Below are 20165 nucleotides of genomic sequence, written 5' to 3'. Positions count from 1 at the left end.
AGGCAGGTAGGGACTAACTTCGGTCTTGTCTCTTCAGAGTTGGCCGCAAGATGGTGCTGGGGAGCTCGCATGCCATTGACGGGACGCTCCTGGTTCTCCCGCCCGGCAGAGACTACAACTCCCGGGATGCCCTGGGAAGGGAGGCGGGGGCCCCGGGGGAGGGACGCGAGGGCGGACCTTCCGGGTGTGTGTTTCCGGCGTCGGTGGCCGCGGCCGGGGACGGTGTGAGAGCGGTAAGATGGCGGCCGCAGCGGTGGTGGAGTTCCAGAGAGCTCAGTCCCTACTCAGCACCGACCGGGAGGCCTCCATCGACATCCTCCACTCCATCGGTAAAGGTCCTTGCGCCGTCCCCACGGCCTCGCCGGCCCGGCACGGCCTGTGTCGGTCGGAGGCGGCGGCGAGGGGCCGGGTTAGCCGGCTATGGTGCTGCTGACTCACTGTGTGTGAGGGGGGCCGGGCCGGGGGCGCAGGCCGCTCGGGGTCCCCGGAAGCCCTATGGCTTCCAGTCGGGCGGGAAGCCCCGAGGCAGCCCGCGCGTCCACCTGCTGGCTGCTGACTCACGGTGGGCGCAGCGCGGCGTGGAGGGAGGGCCGGGCCGGGATCACTACCCCTTAGGGTCCCGGGTTGTGGCCCGCACGAGCTGGCCCGCGGCTAGAGCCGCTTCTGGTTACACACGGGTCGCAGAGTGTGTTCTTGAGTGACCTGGGCGACAGCCGAGCAGGACTGGCATTTCCCGCCGTTGTTATCAGCACAGGTAGCTCCGGGTGGGAGCGCGAGCGCTTCTCTCGGAGTTTTCTTCCGCTGGACGCTGGGAGCTGCTGCTCACCCCCACTCCCCAGCAGCAGGCTCCAGCAAACGAGGGCCTCTCCTGGGGGTGGGAAGTTGAGGGGTGCCACACACCTCAGACTGGCATTTGGTGGAGGTGGCCAAGACGGTCCTCTGTCCGGTGTAGACTGTGAGGAGGCGAAGTGTCGGGGTGGGACCGCCGGGACAGAGGAGGTGACTAATTCTCCCCAGTAGGGGTTGAAGTTAGTTCAGAGTTAGCTGTCTGTTGTTTAGGGAACTCTTTGGAGCCGGCCGGCCGCACATTGTTGGAGGAAAAGAAAATTTTAACATCGTAGTGTGATTGTCAACTGAGGGCAGCAGGAAAGTTGAAATAGGAGCCTCCGGCCGCTCGCGCTCTACTGGAGTTCAGGTGTGAACAGAAATAAATGGACAGTGGCAGAGAAGGCCTTTTACTATTCAGTCCTGAAGAGTTCGGGTAGGGCATGAACTCCTTGTGCTAATGTGATCGTTGCACTGTAGCCTGGGAAGATTGGGATTAGATCAACAAGTAGTGAGTGCAGGTGGATGTAGGACTCCCAGAATGTTGATACTGGTGTTGACTTAGTCTGCTGAGTTTCAGTTATCAAGACTTGCACAGAGAAAGGACAAGAGCTTGATGTCTTTATATTCGGGGTACTAGAAAAGGAGCGGAAATGGTGATCACAGTGCATTTTGAAGGAATAATGATAGCGTGCCTTTCGAAGTTCTGATCCCGAGTCAGCCTTAGAACGGAGTGCCAGAGTCATCCGACTATTGCTCCATAGGTGTTTTTCTGTGAACACAGTTCATATTTAGAACTAATCTGAGGAGCCTGAGTTTGAACTTTTTGTGTGCTTAGTGCTTCATTCGTTTGCCTTTCAGAAAGCAGAAATTACTGATAAACGTTGCATTAGAGTATTTCTTGGTTGTTCACTTCACTAAAGGAGAGTTCCCAGCAGGCTTCCTTCCCTGTTAGAGCAGGTTTGACTCATGATGGGTGACAGCCTTACTTTTTCCAGACTCCATCATGAAACATCAAAGTCTTGGTTTTTGTCAAGTCATGATGGTTTATAAGAGCAGTGGTAACTAGCCATGGTTACCAGAAAAAGCACTGCAGACTGTGGAGAGGCTGTTTGAGGTTCAGGTGGCTGAATAATTATTAACAGTTGAAAGTGGGACAGATAGAAAGTTATTTTAACAGGACCTCAATCCATTATGAGGCAGCAGTCTCTCCTAAGTGTAACTATTGAGCGTCACATCAAAGCTTGGTAAGGAATTGTCTAGAATTGCTTTATAGAATCATTTATTCCTAATAACATCCTTTAGTTGAAGCTTTTATAAACTTAAACGTTTGTTGAAAGACTTGGTTATCGTCATCAATAACTTTTTAATTTGATTTTAGTTTATGATAGGTAAATGATCAGAGATTTTCCTAAAAAATATCTTCATACAACATAGTGTTTAGCATGGGGCTCATCATATTGGGAAGAATTTGCTTTAGTTTTACTTTTAACAAGTACAACAGAAATTTCAGTATCTGGGTGAGATGAATTCTAAGGGATTGATTAAAAAGGCCCACTTAAAGAGAAGATCCCCCTCCCCATGAGGTTTTGCTGTAACTTTGGAGATTGTCCTGGAACTAGCTCTTTTAGACCAGTCTGGCCTTGAACTCACAGAGATCCTCTTGCCTCTACTTCCTGAGTGCTGGGATTAAAGGCGTGCACCACCACTGCCCGGCAGAGTATTTTTTTATTTTTACTATGAGGCATATTCTATAGATACTTGGGCATTTTGCCTTTTTAAGCCCTTATTTTTTTTTGGTAGTTTCATTTGGAATTTATTATTTTATATGTATGCATATTTTGTCTCCATATCATGTGCATGCTTGGTGCCTCTAGAGGTCAGAAAGGTCCTTCAGATCCCCTAGAATTGGAGTTAGAGATGGTTGTGAGCCACCATATGGGTGCTGGGATTTGAACCCTGGTCCTCTGGAAGAACAGACAGTGCTTTTAACCACTGAGTCGTAGCTTTAGTAGTTTCATTTTGGAAATAGGGTAGAGTTCATAATGGGTCTTTTAAGGATGAATTTTTCCCCTTGCTTCATTTTTTTATTTAAAACATATTTTAAGAGTTCATTTTCTTTTCTCAGTGAAACGTGACATTCAGGAAAATGATGAGGAGGCAGTCCAGGTCAAAGAGCAGAGCATTCTTGAACTGGGGTCTCTCCTGGCGAAGACTGGACAAGCTGCTGGTAAGTCTTACAAACAGATTGTACCTAGAATGCTTTTGTCTGAAACATCAGGTGGAGTTTCCCTTAGAACACCAGACCTTACCTAACACCCAGTTCATTTGTGGCATTATTCAGTTTTATTTTCCCAACAACTTGTTGTTTTTCAATTTTGTAACAGAAAAGTGTAGAATTTGTTCTACAGGTGAGGGAAAGTTCTGTTTTTGTTGGAATGTAGTGATCTGTGATTTGTTTCTTATTTTTGAATTATCTTTGTATTTCCTTACATATGGGCAGGAACAGTCTTCAGCAATTTCATTGACTAGCTTTGGTATATTTAAAGAGAGTGACTTTAGGTTCTTTATTTGAAAATAGGGCTATAGATTGTATCTAAGTGACTCACTTTTTCTGATGCAGAATGAGTAAGACATAAAATAGTGCCTTCCTAAGACTTTTTCCTTGGCACTGGGGACTTTTGCACTTTGTTATTTAGATGTGCTAGTGGTAATTGAACCATTGACTGGCTAGAGTTAAGGTGACAGATAGTTCTGTTGACTAGAAAGGACCTGTGACCAGTAAAGTGATAATAATATTAGAAGTGTGCTTAAACTTAAATGGTTAATTTTTATCTCTTTAAAGTGAACTTAGAGGGTCTGGAGAGATGGCTCAGGAGTTATGAGTATTTATTGCTCTTATAGAGGATCTAGACCAGCACCTACATGGCGTCTCATAATTATCTGTAACTACAGTCTTAGGGGATCTGATGCCCTTGGCACCAGGCCTGCTCATGGTACACAGATGTACATTCATATGCATAGTATAAATCATAAAAGAAGTTAAGTTGAATTTAGAATTACTTGATTAGAATGAATGAGTTCTGGGAAGTCATTTCATATGTTGCTTTCTTTCAGTTTATGTAGTAAGCTCAGAGAGTGGTGTATCCAGATAGTATCATAAAATTTCTTGAGCTTGTAAATAAAGATCTACAATTAATGATAATTTGTCTTTCTAATTACTGGTTCAATCAGCAAAAAGTTAAGAAAAAATGTGAATGGTGCATACCTGTTATCTTAACACTTTGGAGGCAGAGGCAGCTAATTTCTGTGAATTTGAGATCAACTCGGTCTACATAGTTCTAGGACAATCAGGACTATATAGTGAGATGCTGTCTCAAAAAAAAAAAAAAAGAAAAAAGAAAAGAAAAAACCCTAGCAAAACCAACCTTTTATCTAGTATATACAGTGAATGTTTCTCAATAATTTCTCTCTAGTGAAGTTTCTGAAACCCCATATCCTGCTTCTCTTCTCCAGTCTTCCCTCTCTAATGGCATATAATGTCTTCAAAAGCTCTTCTGTCCACTTATGTTTCCTAAGACAGTTTGATCTTTATGGGTCAGTATTCACAGAGCAGAAATCCTAAGATCTTGGAGCCTCTTGTATTAATTTACCTATCTGTGCAATTAACTATTTGATAAGATTTCTGTTGACTATTAGCTTTGAAAATATGTCTTTCCCCTTAATGTTCAGTTTTGTTTTATTGTGCATTTGATAGTTACCTGGCACTATGCTAAGTACCCTACCTAAAAAGTTTAAGATAGGATTTCTGGTGGAAAATAGTACTTGGAGGCTAATGAATAAGATAAGGTCTGATGTATAGTAATGATCGAAAGTAATTCTGAGCATTAGCAAACAAGATGCCTAAGTTCACGGTCTGTGGAAATTTTCTCCCAGGACTTGATAAAAAGATCTGCTGAGTCTGTTAGGTTCTAAGAAGGAGATTCTGATCATAATTCCCATGATACTGGGAGTATGATTTTTATGAAATTAAAGGAATATACAAACATGGAAAGAAACTGAATGTGTATAAGAATGAACACTCACTAGTAATAGACTAAAATAGAAAATGAGATTAAAAACAGATAGTTCAGATCATGTGTTCCTCTGCTGAAGTAAGAATAGCAGTATTTAGAGAAAATAATGCTAGCAGATGCTAGAGATAAAGGCAGACACCTTAGCTCATGTTTCACTTCTGCCTTTTCTAGGAAGGAAAATGGTTTTCAAACAGAAAAGATAAAATAACATCAGAGAATTAAAGATAAGGTAGGTGAGAGAAGAGAGAACACATGGTCTTTATAAGTTCCTTTCTCTTGACACTGACAATTTTTGTCTGCTGGCATCAAAGGAGTACTAGCAGATACAAGTGCAGAGAAATCATGAGGATGAAGTATATGAACACCGAGAGTAGGCAAATATTATTCTACTTTTCAGAAAGGTAATGAGTAGGCTAGATTAAGCTATTTCAACCTGTTGGGTGATGGTGGCATATGCCAGGCAGATGAATCTCTCTAAGTTCGAGGCCAGCTTGGTCTATAGAAGATCAAGTTTCAGAACAGCCAAGGCTGTTACAGAGAGAAGCCTTGTCTTGAAAATCCCCCTCCCCCCCAAAAAAAAAAGATTGGGATAAGCTGCTTTCTGAATATATTAGTTAATAAAATACAAAAGAAAGAATATTGTGTCAGACTACTTATAATAAACTCTCACAAACTACAGATGTAGTTTGTAGTGGAAAACTTGCCAGCCAGGTACCCCCTCAACCTCTACATGCATATACACAAGTCATGCTTGTATAGAATAATTATAATTTGCATAAATTTAAAAAAGTAAGCTGGGCAGTGATTGTGCACATCTTAGTTCTAGCACTCAGTAGGCAGAGGCAGGAGGATGAGGCTAGCCTGGTCTACAGAGCGAGTTCCAGGACAGCTAGCAGCCAGAATTGTTATGCAGAGAAACCCTGTCTTGAGGAAACAACAACAGCAAAGACAAAAAAAAAAAAAGAAAAAATAAGGTTTTGTGTGTGTTTGCCTATCTTGCTCTTTTTCATGTCTGTTTCATTCTTTTGAGACAGAGTATCTCTCTAGTCTAGACTATGTCAAAGTCACTGTGTAGACCTTGAACTCACTCATTGTGATCCAACTGCCTTAGTCTTGTGAATCCTGGGGTTATACCAGGCTAGTATTTTTTTTTTAAGACAAGAAGGATTTATTTTGCCAGTGGTTCCAGAGCTTTTACTTATTGTCGTGGGAGGGTACAGGGTGCAACAGAACTGTTCAGCTCATGGTGGACCGGAAGCAGAGAGAAAGGACACAAGAAGGATTTTTTTTTCTTTTTTCTTCTGAGACAGGTTTCTCTGTAGCTTTGAAGCCTGTCTTGGAACTAGCTTTCGTAGCCAGGCTGGCCTAGAACTCACAGAGATCCGCCTGCCTTTGCCTCCCAAGTGCTGGGATTAAAGGCGTACACCATCAACGCCTGGCTATAAGAAGAAAATTTGATGAGAGAAAAATTAGTGTTAACTGGAGTTAGTATGGAAGACTCAGTAGTTCCTTAGCTGGGTCTCCAAAGGCTACATAGAATTTAGGTAGATTAGAGAGACATCTCAGATGAGCTTCTGGCATGAAGGCAGCTTGAAAGCAGGCTTATAATGAGTGTATGAGTGGAATGGAAAGAAGTTTCAGACATTGGAAGTCAAGCTCAGTCCTGGGGAGTGAGGAGTGAACTTTATCGTTTTGTGTAGCTTACCCTTAGCGCATCCTGTAGTTCGGTGCACCCTCTGAATTCAGGTAGATGGGGGTTTCAAGGACGCTGAATTTGAGTTCTCAGGAGGCCAAAGTTTGCTTGCCCTGAATTAGAGTTCTCAGGAGAATGAGTGTACAATTAGAGGATATTAAAGAGACGCTGGCACTAAGGTAACTTCAGCCTACATTCCCAAAATACTTCTTGTTTAGTTAAAGCATTGACTAGGGTTGGAAAGAGGAAAGAATACTTGTTACTCTTTCAGAAGACCCAGGTTTGATTCCCAACACCCATATTGAGAGGCTTACAAACACTGTAACTCTAGCTCTAGGAGCATCTTGAGTCCTTTGATCTTTGACCTTTAAGGACATTTGTGCTTATGCAGTTGCACTTAAGCATAATTAAAAACAATAAAGATAAATCTTTAAGCTGGGCATGGTGGCACTGCCTTTAATCCCAGAACTCAGGAAGCAGAGGCAGGTGGCTCTCTGTGTGTTCAAGGCCAAACTGCTATACAAATTGAATTCCAAGACAGCTAAGGCTGTTACACAGACAAACCATGCTTTGAAAACAAACTCGCCTTTAGTACCAGTACTTGGGAGGCAGAGGAGGAGGATCAGGACAGCCAAGACTGTTATACAGAGAAACCCTGTCTCAAAAAACCCCACAAAAAAACAAACAAACAAACAAACAAAAAAAACAAAAAAAAGGAAAAAGATAACCAAATCTTTAAAAAAAAAAGCGCTGTCTAATTTTTTTTAAAGATTTATTTACTTATTATATGTACAGTATTCTCAGTAGTCTGTCTGCATGTATGTCTGCAGGCCAGAAGAGGGCACCAGACCCCATTACAGATGGTTGTGAGCCACCATGTGGTTGCTGGGAATTGAACTTAGGACCTTTGGAAGAGCTGGCAGTGCTCTTAACCACTGAACCATCTCTCCAGCGCGCCCCCCCCCCCCAGCACTGTCTAATTTTTAAGACTTAACAAGTCCCTCTCTACTGCTACTAAAGTCACTTCCTTAGTTTTCTTCTAAAAGGAGAAGAAAACTTTATGATGGACTGATTTTTTTTAAGTCATTGCTTAAGACAGACTTTGGAGGGCTGGAGAGATGGCTCAGCAGTTAAGAGCACTGATGCTCTTCCAGAGGTCCTGAGTTCAATTCCCAGCAACCACATGGTGGCTCACAACCATCTGTAATGAGATCTGGTGCCCTCTTCTGGCCTACAGGCAGGATACTGTATAAATAAATAAATAAATCTTAAAAAAAAAGACAGACTTTGGAAATTAATGAAGAATTATCTTTTTTAAAGATTTATGGCTGGGCGGTGGTGACACACACACTCGGGAGGCAGAGGCAGGTGGATCTCTATGATTTTTGAGGCTAGCCTGGTCTACAAGAGCTAGTTCCAGGATAGGCTCCAAAGCTAGAGAGAAACCCTGCCTCGAAAAACCAAAAAATAAACTAACTAACTAACTAGATAAATAAATGATTTATTTATTATGTAAATAATACAGTGTTCTACCTACAGGCCAGAAGAGGGTGCCAGATCTCATGGATGGTTGAGAGCCACCATGTGGTTGCTGGAAATTGAGCTCAGGACCTCTGGAAGAACAGCCAGTATTTTTAATCACTGAGCCATCTCTCCAGCCCCTAATAAGGAATTTTTAAAGTGTATAATGAAACATTATAAGGACAAGACACTGCCAAGGAAGTGTTAGTGCTGAAATGCTACACAGGGAAACTTTAAGAGGGAGAGGGGCCTGGAGCTGGAAACCTCTGTCTTAGGGAAGCTGCCAGAATATGGATGTTAAAAACATTATCCTTGTGACTTGACTTGATATTTGCTAGTTTGAGCAGGTGATTTTTGTCATGGTGGGCAGTAGCATGCTCTATAAGCTGTTCTGTGAGAACAGAAGTGCTTTGCTTTGTATCTTTTAAATGAGACATAGATGGAAGTTTCCCGTGTAAGTGGGGCTGTTTCTGTTACCGCTGTTGCTTTTTTTTTTTTTTTTTTTTTTTTTTTTTGGTTTTTCGAGACATAGTTTCTCTGTGTAGTGGTGTAGAGTTGACTGTCCTGAAACTCACAGAGATCTGCCTACCTCTGCCTCCCAAGTTCCCAAGTACTGGGATTAAAAGTGTTTGCTATTACTGCCTGACTTAATTTTTTTTTTTTTTTTAAGGCGTGGTTTCACATTGTAGCCCAGGTTGACTTTGAACTTATTATGAGGCTGACCTCTGAGTCAAGGTAATTCATCTGCCTCTACCTCCCAAGTGCTAGGATTGTAGATGTGATCCACCACACCTGGCTTTGCTGGAAATTGTTAAGACTTGTAATGGGTTTCATTAGACTGAAACCAGGTATTTTTTTTTATTACTGTGGCTAAGTTTTTTTTTTAAGAGTTTTTTTCAAACATTTATTTATTAATGTATTTGTCTATATGTTGGAGGGTATATGCATGCCATGTTCTTGTGTGGAACTTAACATATATTTGGTCCCAGTGGGCCATCAATTTTGACGACAAATACCTTTACCCCAGGCTTAGTTGTTTTAAATGACCGTTTTGTTTCTAATATTAAAATTTTCATTTTATGTTCCGAATTGCTGCCCACACAGAGCTTGGAGGACTCCTGAAGTATGTACGACCTTTCTTGAATTCCATCAGTAAGGCTAAAGCAGCTCGTCTGGTCCGATCTCTTCTTGATTTGTTTCTTGATATGGAAGCAGCGACAGGGCAGGAGGTAAGTTATAATAATGACAGGAAGTAGATAATATGATAAAAGTGTGTTTCAGTGAAAGATGCCTACTTCACTGTGGCTCTGTGTGGAAGGGATAGCTGGGAGGACGCTCAGGACTTATCATGTCAGTTTCTCTTTGTTACAGGGCATTTGATACTTTGAGTCTGTTCCATGCTTTGCTTTGTAAGTGGAGATTGTCAGTGGTCCCTGGAATCCTCATTACATCAGGGTCACAAACTGATTCTTGTCTTTGAGGTATTGTATTGCCACACCTTTGTAATGTTTTCTGTGTCTGTGGTACTTTTCATCTTGTGTCACAAAGTTTCTTATGAGCACCAATTAAGCCTTGTGGCATTCTTTCTTGTCATGTTTTGTGTGGCTTATGTGCCTTTATTAAGGGTGACCATCCATCTGTTGTGTTTCATGTGTTGGGAAGTAACTGATGTTTCTATACATGTTACTTACAGGTTTAAATTGGACTTTGAGCTGTTCAAAATAGATCTTTTCTGGAACTCTAGTGTTTATAGTAGTACTGTAGCTAATAGCGATACAGTTGGAAAAACGCATTAATACTTTCATGAGTCTTCTATTTTAAAAGGGGAGACAGATAATATATAATATGTATGGTAATATGTAAAGTCAGGGGCTGGAATTGCCAGTTGGTCGTGTGTCTAATTGTCTCCTCTATCTTAGGTTGGGGGGCAGGTAAAGACAAAAGTTCACAGTAGTATATTGGTTGGTGTGAGGGATTTCAGAAATTGAGGACACATGGATCTCACTTTGGAATTATATTTTGTTAATTCTGGTTTCTTGCTTTGATGATGCTCTTTTTATTTTTTAGATTTACTTATTTTACATGTATCAGTATTTTGTCTACATGTGAGTTTGCATACCACATGTGTATCTGATATCCTTGGAGGGATAGAAGAGGGCATTGGATACCCTGGAACTAGTGTTATGGATGGTAATAAGCCACAATGTGAGTGCTGGGAACTGAACTCAGGTCCTCTTGAAGAACAGTAAATGCTCATAACCACCGAGCCATCTCTTCAACCCCACTCTGATGATTCTTTGAAGCCAAGCTATAAGCTTCATTTGTAGAGCAGTCTTCAAATTTACTTGTTTCTGGTTTATGACATTAGGTCAAAATAGATAATTTTTAGATAAAAGCTTTTGAATCAAAGTATTAGAGTTATTTTGGTGAATGAAAGAAAACATACTTTTTAGAAATGTTGATCTTATCAAGCCCTCAGTTTTCTAAACTGTTCTTTGTATTCATGAATTCTTTTGTTTGAATTAGAATGCCTCAAAAACAGGTTGACCAATCAGTGTTGGCTTCCAACTAATAAATGCTACCTTGAACTTTTCATATTAAAAATTATTTAGACCATTTCTTTGTTCACTGAGGTCATTAGATTTGTTCCTCCCTTTAACAGAGTTGACTGGGTAGAACTGGTTTAGTTCACTCTTTTACTCTTTTTCTTCTTCTTTTTTTTTTTTTTGAGACAGTCTCACTTATGTAGCCTTGGTCAGCCTGGAGCTCACTGTGCAGACTGCCATATTGGTCTGGAATTCAGAGAGATCTGCCTGCCCCTGCCTCTGGAGTGCTAGGATCAAAGGTGCGCACCAACGTGCCCTTAATCCTTAGTCCTTTGTGGAAGTCTCCTCAGCTCATAATTTGGTGCCCTTTTTTATTTGATTAGTGGGACTTTTGTTATATGGCTCCATGTCTGGGTAGGCTCTCTCTTAACTGTGTTTACACATTGTAATTGTTTGTTTTCTCCAACTAATGACCGTTTTTCCTTTTCTTAGAGTAAAAGGAAGTTCTCAGGCAAGTTATTCTTTTAGAAAATTAGTTAGTTTAAATAATTAATTTGTCCTTTCTTAGAGATGTCTCACTATAGCCTGACTGGTCTGGAACTTGCTATGTAGACCAGCCTGGTCTTATAACCATAGAGATCCTCCTGTATCTATCTGCTTTCCAAGTGCTAGAATGAAAGGTGTACCTCTTGTAAATTTGGCTCATTTGTTTTTCTGAGTCAGGATCTCATAGGTCAAGCTGGTTTGGAACTTGAAACTTGAAATCCTTTTGTAGCTTTCTAAATGTTGGGATTGCAGGCGTGCACTACCATGTCTGACTGCATGTCTTTTTCATATGTGTGTAACTTTAATGTTTAATAAAGGTTTTTTTTTTTGACAATTAGCAATTTAGCGTTTATCAAAAAAAACCCCAGGTCTCATTCCATTGATTGGAGTTTTTTTTTGATAGTTTTTGTGGATTATAGGTAATTTGCTATTAATAAAATTCCACTTTATGTGTGTATGTGTATGTGTACCTATGCCCTGTGATGCATGTGTGTGGGTCAGAAGACACTTTTCTGGGTTACAGACATGTACCACCACACCTGACTTCATACCTTCTGTCTATATAAATTCTCTCTTTCTTAGTTCTGTCTAACCTCTTCCTGCCTAGCTATTGACTATTTAGCTCTTTATTAAACCAATCAGAAGGAACCTTGGCAAAGATATATCTTCACAGTGTAAACAAGTATTCCGAAACATTGATTCCTGCCCGCCTTTTGTTTTTTGAGACATAGTTTGTCCTGGAACTTACTCTAGACCAGACTGGCTTTGAACTCAGAGAGCCATCTGCTTCTGCTTAGTGCTGGGATCAAAGATGTGTACCACTACCACCTGACTTTATATTAGTTTTTCTTTTCTTTTTTTCTTTAAATTTATTTATTTTATATATATAGTGTTCTGGGCACCAGATTTCATTATAGATGGGTGAGCCATCATGTGGTTGCTGGGAATTGAACTCAGGACCTCCGGAACAGCAGTCAGTTCTTCTAACCTCTGAGTCACTTCTCCAGCCCCTATATTAGTTTTTCTTTTAAACTACTTAAGTGTTTTTATTTATTTATTTATCTAGTTTTTTAATTTTTTTATTTTTTATTTATTTATTTATTTTATCTAGTTTTTTTTTTTTTTTTGATACTGTCTTACTGTGTATAGACTGGCTAGCCTTGAACTCAGAGACCCATGCGCCTTTGCCTTCTGAGTGCTGAGATTAAAGGCTTGCAATACTACTATCCGGCTTATTTTCAAAGGTATTTTACCAAATAGTATTCTGAGAATTTTGTATCTCTTCTGCCTCTGCTTGATTGATCCTTCAGTTGCTATCCACTGTCAGCTGTAGGTAATTCATGGTTTTCTGGGGTACAGTATACTACAGCAGCTTCATCCTCCCTGTTCTGAATGCTGTTGAGTGCTTGGTTTGCTGAGATTGTCTACTCGTGCTATGCATTTTTCTGTGATCCACCTCAAGTTCACTTTCTTGAACATTTTTTCTTCTTAATACTGGTGTGATCTTAACTTTTTCAGTGACCCACATTATATTTTTGTGTATGCTATATTTATTATTATTTTACCTTATATGACAATTATGCATTTGCCTTATCTTTAATACAGTCTCAGTCAGGGGAATTATTCTATACCTCGTGGTAGTTCAAGGCTTTCTTCATTACTAGTATACTTTGACTACTTAAAAACAATTTTTTTAGATTTATTTTATGTGTATAGATGTCTTGCCTGCATTTATATATATGTGCACCATGTGTGTCCAGTGCCAGAAGAGGTTAGAAGAGAATATTGGATCCCTGGAACTGGAGATTAGAGGACATTGTAGCTCCCATGTAGGTGCTGGGAACCAAACCCATGTTCTCTGCAAGAGCTGCCAGTGCTCTTAATAGCTGAGCTGTCTCTCTAGCGCCTGGAGTAGTTTGTCTTAAAGGAATTACATATTTAGTACTTAAAGGAGTATACAGTCAGGTCTTGGGTGCTCAGAAAGTACTTTCTTGAATTAAGATCTGTGTTGTTTCTTTTTTTAACTCATTGATTTTATATGTATGGATGTTTTGTTTATCTGTGCACCAGGTGCAGTGCCCTCAGAAGCCAGAAGAGGTTGTCAGATCCGTGGGGACTAGATAAGAGTTAGACAGTTGTGAGTCTCATGTGGGTACTGGAGATTGAACCTGGGTCCTCTAGAAGAACAGACAGTGCTCTTTATCGCTGAGCCATCTCTCTAGCCCCTAGATTTAATGGATATATGAGCATATTTCACTTTTCCTTTTGTCTGGGTGACTGAAAGGTTTTTGTTGTGAGGAAATTGATGCAGTGTTTATTCTTCCCTCTTTAAAGTTTTCTGGGTGATGTGAAAAGATGAAGAAGGCAGGCATAGATGGATCATAGTTATAGTAGTCTTTCCCCCCCCCCCCCCCCTTCTTGAGACAGGGTTTCTCTGAATAGCTCTGGTTGTCCTGGAACTCACTCTGTAGGCCAGGCTGGAGATTAAAGGCGTGCGCTACCACACTTGGCTAGTATTGAGGCCTGAGGCAAAGTTGTTAAGAGAACTAGACTTGTTAAAGAGCTTTTCTTCAAGAATAGGAGGGGGAAGGGGGACAAGATGGCTCACTGGGTAAAGATGTTTGCTGCCAAGCTTGATGACCTGAGTTTGATCCTTGGTATCTACCCTTGGATGGAAACACTAAATCACTCAGACAAAATAACTATGTAGCAAGCTCCAAGACCTTTTAAATTTTTGCCTGGGACTAGCTCTGGTTTTATAATTATTATAGATAAAGCAAACCATATGCTCTAATTGAAAATAGATTTCAAGGAGGGGTGGTGGTGGCGCACACCTTTAATCCCAACACTTGGGAGGTAGAGGCAGGTGGAGCTCTGGGAATTTGAGGCCAGCTTGATCTATAGAGTGAGTTCCAGAACAGCCAGGACTTACACAGAGAAACCCTGTCTCAAGAAACCAAAACCAAACCAAACCAAAACAAAAAACCCAAGACAAAAGAAAAAACCCAACAAGAAAAAGAAAATAGATTTCAAATTCATTTGTAAAAGCAAAGAAGCATTCCTGTTCTAGGGGAGTGTCAGTAGTGACCTTAACTGAAGTCTTGGTTAAGGCAGAAAGAACTTTGGAGGTAGGGAAAATTCTGGTCCTAGCAGCTGATACATGATCTTGTGAAAATCACTTAACATCTAGATTATCAGGGAAATGAAAGTGGGTGAAATGCTAGAGTAGACTTGACTGTCTTTTTTTGTCTCTTTTAGTGGTATTTTATTATTATTATTTTAATTTTATGTGCATTTGTGTTTTGCCTTTATGTATGTCTACCTGTGTGAGGGTGTCAGATCCCTTTGGACTGGAGTTACATGTAGTTGTGAGCTGCTTTGTGGGGGCTGGGAATTGAACCTAGGACATCTGGAAGAGCAGCCAGTGCTTTCAACCACTGAGTCATCTCTAGCCCCTCAGATATTTATTGCAGTACTGCATTTATAGAGGAATATACCAGTTTCTCAGCATTCATCTTGTGAATTTGAAAAAGTATTCCAGGTAAAACTGATGAACATTTCTTAGCCTCACAAGTCACATATGACTTAAGATTATTATATTTTTCTTGTTAAAAATATTTTCAGTTTGCCTGATCTACAGAGTGAGTTCCAGCAAAGCCAGGTTTCTTTATAAGAAACCCTGTCTCAAAAAAACCAAACCAAACCAAAATTACACAAACACCCCCCCATGTATATATTACTTATATTGTAACTATATATAGCATTATATATACTATACACTATACATACTATACACTATGTACATACACACATATATACATACCCATATCCTGTCTGTCTGTCTGTCTATCTGTATTCAGTTTACCCATATCATGAATATATCTTGAGTTTTGCTTTTCAGAACACAACACAAACTCTAAGGTTGTGATTGATTTGATTTGCTTTTAGTTTAGTTTTTCTTCCGTTTTACCATTGTTTGAATTTGGTTGTGCTTAGCATTAAGAGATTAATTAGATAGCCACCAGGGGGCTTCAGTGAGGAGTTAGGGAGGTTTCATTGATCTCATCGCAGGGAATTGTCTTAATGTTATTTTTGTTTGCTTAATGAGCTTGTCAATCCTTTCATGTTAGATTATTTCCTTCAGTTTTCTTCCCTTACAGCATGGCTCAGGAGAACTGTGCATTTATATAAGAATCCATTGCATTAGCAGTTCTCCAGAAACTTCAGTTTTCATTTTATTGCCTTGTGTTCTTTCTCATTAGCAGCAACCTTAATAAAAACAAAAACAAAAATTTAACTCCTGGAAACCATAGAAAAGTTACAGTCCTTCATGTGCATTCTGTCAAAGCTAGGATGTTTTGGGTACCCAAAGGCATGTACTGTCTCACATAGAATGTTACATTTTGTTACTTTGTATATCATACTACTGTTTGGGTGCCAGACAGCTGGGGATTCAGAGCTCTTTTAAATGTGTTAGGCAATTCTATGCTCTTCCCTTTTACAGTATCTATTTTTCCTGTATGAATGATAATAAATTGGCTAGTTGTGCTTAATGATAAATAGCAAATTGGATGTTTTGAGCCTTACAGCTAACTTTTAGGAACAAGATTTTTTGTTGTTGTTTTCCAGACAGGGTTTCTCAGTATAACAACTCTGGCTGTCCTGGAACTCTGTTTGTAGACCAGGCTGGCCTCAAACTCAGAGATTCTCCTGCCCCTTTCTTCCGAGTACTGAGATTAAAGGTGTGCACTACTACTGCCTGGCAAGAACAAGGATTTTTTTGTGCTTGGAATTTCACCTCTTTTTACTAACATAGTCATAGTATTTTATTTTACTCTTTTCAACTATTCAGGAAGAGATTTGTACTTTAAAGATACCTCTGATGTCAAAAAGGGGGGGGCTGGGGAGATGGCTCAGCAGTTAAGAGCACTGACTGCTCTTCCAAAGGTCCTGAGTTCAATTCCCAGCAACCACATGGTGGCTCACAACCATCTGTAATGAGATCTGGTGCCCTCTTCTGGCCTGCAGAAGATATACACAGACAGAATGTTGTGTACATAATAAATAAATAAATATTAAAAAAGGAAGAGGTATTTCAGGGCTATATGTTTTGAGGAATTCTGAATATACTAGGGAGGTAGAAGAGAAAACTTTTTTTTTTTTTTTTAAAAAAGGCAGGGTCTCTCTACATATCCTGACTGTCATGGAACTCACTATGTAGATCAAGCTGGTTGGCCTGGAACTCATAGGGATCTGCCTGCCTCTTCCTCCCAAGTATCGGAACTAAAGGTGTGCACGTACCACCAAGCTGTGCCAAAGGATATAATTTTTAAGAGCCAAGTCATAGTATAACCTTTCTTCATCATAGTATAACCATTAAATATTGAGATGTGGTGGGCAAGTATAGTACAGATCAGCTCTTCCAGAGGTCCTGAGTTCAATTCTCACAACCATCTGTAGTGGGGTCTGATACCCTCTTCTCATATAAAGGCATACATACAGATAGAGCACTTACACACAAAAACAAACAGACAAATAATTAAATCGTAAAAAGATGCTGAAGTATGGTAGGCAAGCATACTATACATGCTAAATAGAGCAAAATGTGGAATCAGAAAGGAGGGAGCTAAAAGGCTTGGTGCCTCCAATGTAGTTAGTTGGAAGGAGGTAAGGACATCATGTTACATGTATTTGGAAGAAGGTGAGGACATCATGTTACATGTATTGTCTTTCTTGCAGGTCGAGCTATGTTTAGAGTGCATCGAATGGGCCAAATCAGAGAAAAGAACTTTCTTACGCCAAGCATTGGAGGTAGGTGCCTACCTTAGCATTGACTTCAGATCTGCAGCTTTAGATGGATAAGCTGTGAGTATAAGTACCACCCTGACAGAAACGTCTTGAGTAGCTCTGTATCACCCTCACCTGAATATTGTTGATAGTGCTTCTAGTTATGGAAATATCCCTGGTAGAAGTATTTATTTTTTAAAACACGACATCATCTTATTCTAGAGCTCAGCATGGCTTCAGACTTTTGGCAAGCTCCTTGTCTCAGTTTCCTAAATTCTGGGATTATAGGTGTTAGCCACTGTGCCTGGATCTAAATTTGTCTTTTTGTTCCTTTGAGACAGGGTTTCTCTGTGTAGCCCTGGCTGTTCTGGAATTTGCTCTGTAGACCTGTCTGGCCAAGAACTCAGAGATCTGTCTATCTTTGTACCAACACACCTGGCTAAATTTTTCTTTTAAACTATTTTTATTTCTTCTTGAACTTTTGAGCCACTTTGTCTGTTTGAGTGTAGAAAAGAAGCAGCAGTGTGGTATAGTAGAGTTAATGGTCATTTGGACACAGTAAGAAATAGGACTGGGATGTAATCTACTTGTTTGTCCAACCTTGTTATCAGAACATGTATATTCAACAGTGACCGTTCGGTGACTGTCATTTGTTGATTTCTTTCTGTGAATTTCCCCCTTATTTCCTTCAGTCAATGCCTTTTCTCTTTCCTAGGCAAGGTTGGTGTCTTTGTATTTTGATACTAAGCGGTACCAGGAAGCATTGCATTTGGGTAAGTAAACTGGTAGAAATTAATAAGACATCTAATTTAAGATAGCTAAACAAGTCTATTCCAAACTTGTAAAAGGAACGGTGGGCCGCTTCCCACCCGCCTGGCTAGCTTTACCCAAAATAATTACACGGAAACTGTATTCTCTTAAACACTGCCTGGCCCATTAGTTTCAGCCTCTTATTGGCTAATTCTCACATCTTGCTTTAACTCATATTTAGTAATCTGTGTAGCACCACGAGGTGGTGGCTTACCGGGAAAGATCCTAACCTGTGCCTGTCTCGGAGAGGAGAGTCATGGTGACTAATTCACTTCCCTTCTTCCCAGCATCTTGTTTTGTCTACTCCACTTACCTAATTTTCAGTCCTATCAAAGGGCCAAGGCAGTTTCTTTATTAACCAATGAAAGTAACACATAGACAGATGACCCTCCTCCATCACAAACTCTGTTATTATTGTTAATAATCATATTTTACTTGTGCCTAAGAAGCATTTCAGGTAGTTAACATTCATAAACTCTGTCACAGTAAAGCTCTGTTTCAAAGTTCTGAAAAACTAGCCGTGGGTGGTGGTGGCTCATGCCTTTAATTCCAGTACTTGGGATGCAGAGGCAGGTGGATCTCTGTGAGTTCAAGGCTAGCCTGGTCTACAAAGAGAGTTCCAGGAAGCCAGAACTGTTATATAGAAGATACCTAGACTCGATAAACAAACAAACAAAAAACCCAACCAGCCAACCCCCCCCCCCCAAAAAAAATCAGAAAAATTGGGGTGGAAGTTAGCTCGGTGCTAGAGCAGCCCTGGGCATAAAGTTCTGGGAAGCCAGTTGGGGTTAGTCTTAATTTTACAGAACAGACATCAGTTTTAAGCTTTAAATTTAGAGCTGTAAGAGCCTTATCACTGAAATAGTAGATGGGATTTCTTTTTTAGTCTATTTTATATAAAATACCTTACTAAATTTCAGATTTAATTTTTTTTGTAATTACTACATTTTAATCTTCGTTTTTTTTTTTTAATGAATGAATTATTTTTTTGGTGGGGGTGGGTGTTATGAGCTTTGGAGCCTGTCCTGGAGCTAGCTCATGTAGACCAGGCTTGCCTCGAACTCACAGAGATCTGCCTCCCAAGTGCTGGGATTAAAGAAATGCACCACCACCGCCCGGCTTATTTGGTTTTTCAAGTGGGCTTTCTCTGTGTATCCCTTGCTGTCCAGTAACTTACTCTGTAGACCAGACTGGCTTCAAACTCACAGAGATCTGCCTGCCCCTGTCTCCCGAGTGCTGGGTTGCAGGCATGCGCCACCATGTCCAGCGTATATTTTATTTTTTAATATTTATATTTAAGCGTATATGTCTGTGTGAAGATTTCTACATCTGCACATACCTGTGGAGGTCAGAAGTGTTGGAGTTGCAGGTAGTTGTGAGCTGCCTGATGTGGGTGTTGGGAACTGAACTTGGGTCCTCTGGTAGAGTATCTCTTAACTGTAGAGCCATTTGCCCATCCCTCCTATATTGCTATTTGCATATACTTAAAATCTATTTTATTTCATTTTTATTTACTTAGAGAGTGCAGATATGCAGACAACATGGTGTGCATGTGGAGGTCAGTGAACAACTGGAGTTGGTTCTCTTCTTCCAACTCATGGATCCTGGATTGATCACACACTTGCTGACAGGCTATTTTGTTGATCCTTGGAAGTCTTTTTTAAAAATTGAAAAGTTGAACTGGGCATACTGAGTCATGCCTAACATCTTAGCAGGCAGGAAGATCAGCTCAAAGTCAATCTTGGTTATACTTAGTTTAAGGCTTCAATGTATGAAACTTGATCAAAAGTCGGCAAATAGGGCTGGCTCAGTTAAAAATGCTTGTTGTGCACACACAGGGATCTGAGTTTGATTCCCAGAACTCAAATAAAAAGCCTGTAATTCCATTGCTGGAAGGCAGAGACAGAAGAATCCCTGAGACTTACTGGCCAGTCAACCTATCCTAACCTGTGAGCCAGCCCCAAGTCTCATTGAAAGATCAAAAAAAACAAGCCATATAACTCTAGAAGAATGCCTGAAATTGGTGGTGGTAAATTTGTAACTTAGTAAATATTCTAAAGCAAACAACCCACTGAGTTATACAACTTTTGTTGTTGTTTTTTGTTTTGTTTTTTCGAGACAGGATTTCTCTGTATAGCCTTAGCTGTTCTTGACTGTCCTAGAACCAACAACCCCCTTCACCACCACCCCCCACCCCCCCCCCCCCCACCCCCCACCCCCCCCCCACCCCCCCCGTTTTGAGACAGAATTTCTTTGTGTAGCAGCTTTGGCTGCTCCGGAACTTGCTCTGTAGACCAGGTTAGTCTTGAACTCACAGAGATCTGCCTGCCTCTATTCCTAAATGCTGGGATTAAAGGCTGT

At 40.5% G+C, this 20165-nt stretch overlaps 1 protein-coding gene across 1 annotated transcript in view; it reads left to right on the top strand.

The window, feature by feature from the left end:
* The first annotated feature begins 168 nt into the window (after window positions 1-168).
* The window catches only part of Psmd11 (proteasome 26S subunit, non-ATPase 11), a 38621-nt gene continuing 18624 nt past the window's right edge, over window positions 169-20165 (top strand). The window contains exons 1-5 of the mRNA XM_085695514.2: window positions 169-329; window positions 2954-3055; window positions 9220-9344; window positions 16947-17018; window positions 17710-17767. Of these exons, the coding sequence (XP_085551640.1) occupies window positions 239-329; window positions 2954-3055; window positions 9220-9344; window positions 16947-17018; window positions 17710-17767 (448 nt within the window). The 5' untranslated portion in view covers window positions 169-238. The remainder of the gene's footprint in view (window positions 330-2953; window positions 3056-9219; window positions 9345-16946; window positions 17019-17709; window positions 17768-20165) is intronic.

This window comes from Myodes glareolus, chromosome 9 (genome assembly GCF_982192425.1).
Source record: "Myodes glareolus chromosome 9, mMyoGla1.1, whole genome shotgun sequence".
Classification (NCBI taxonomy): domain Eukaryota; kingdom Metazoa; phylum Chordata; class Mammalia; order Rodentia; family Cricetidae; genus Myodes; species Myodes glareolus.
Note: the sequence above shows the minus strand (reverse complement) of the source record. Positions and strands in the feature narration are given on the sequence as shown.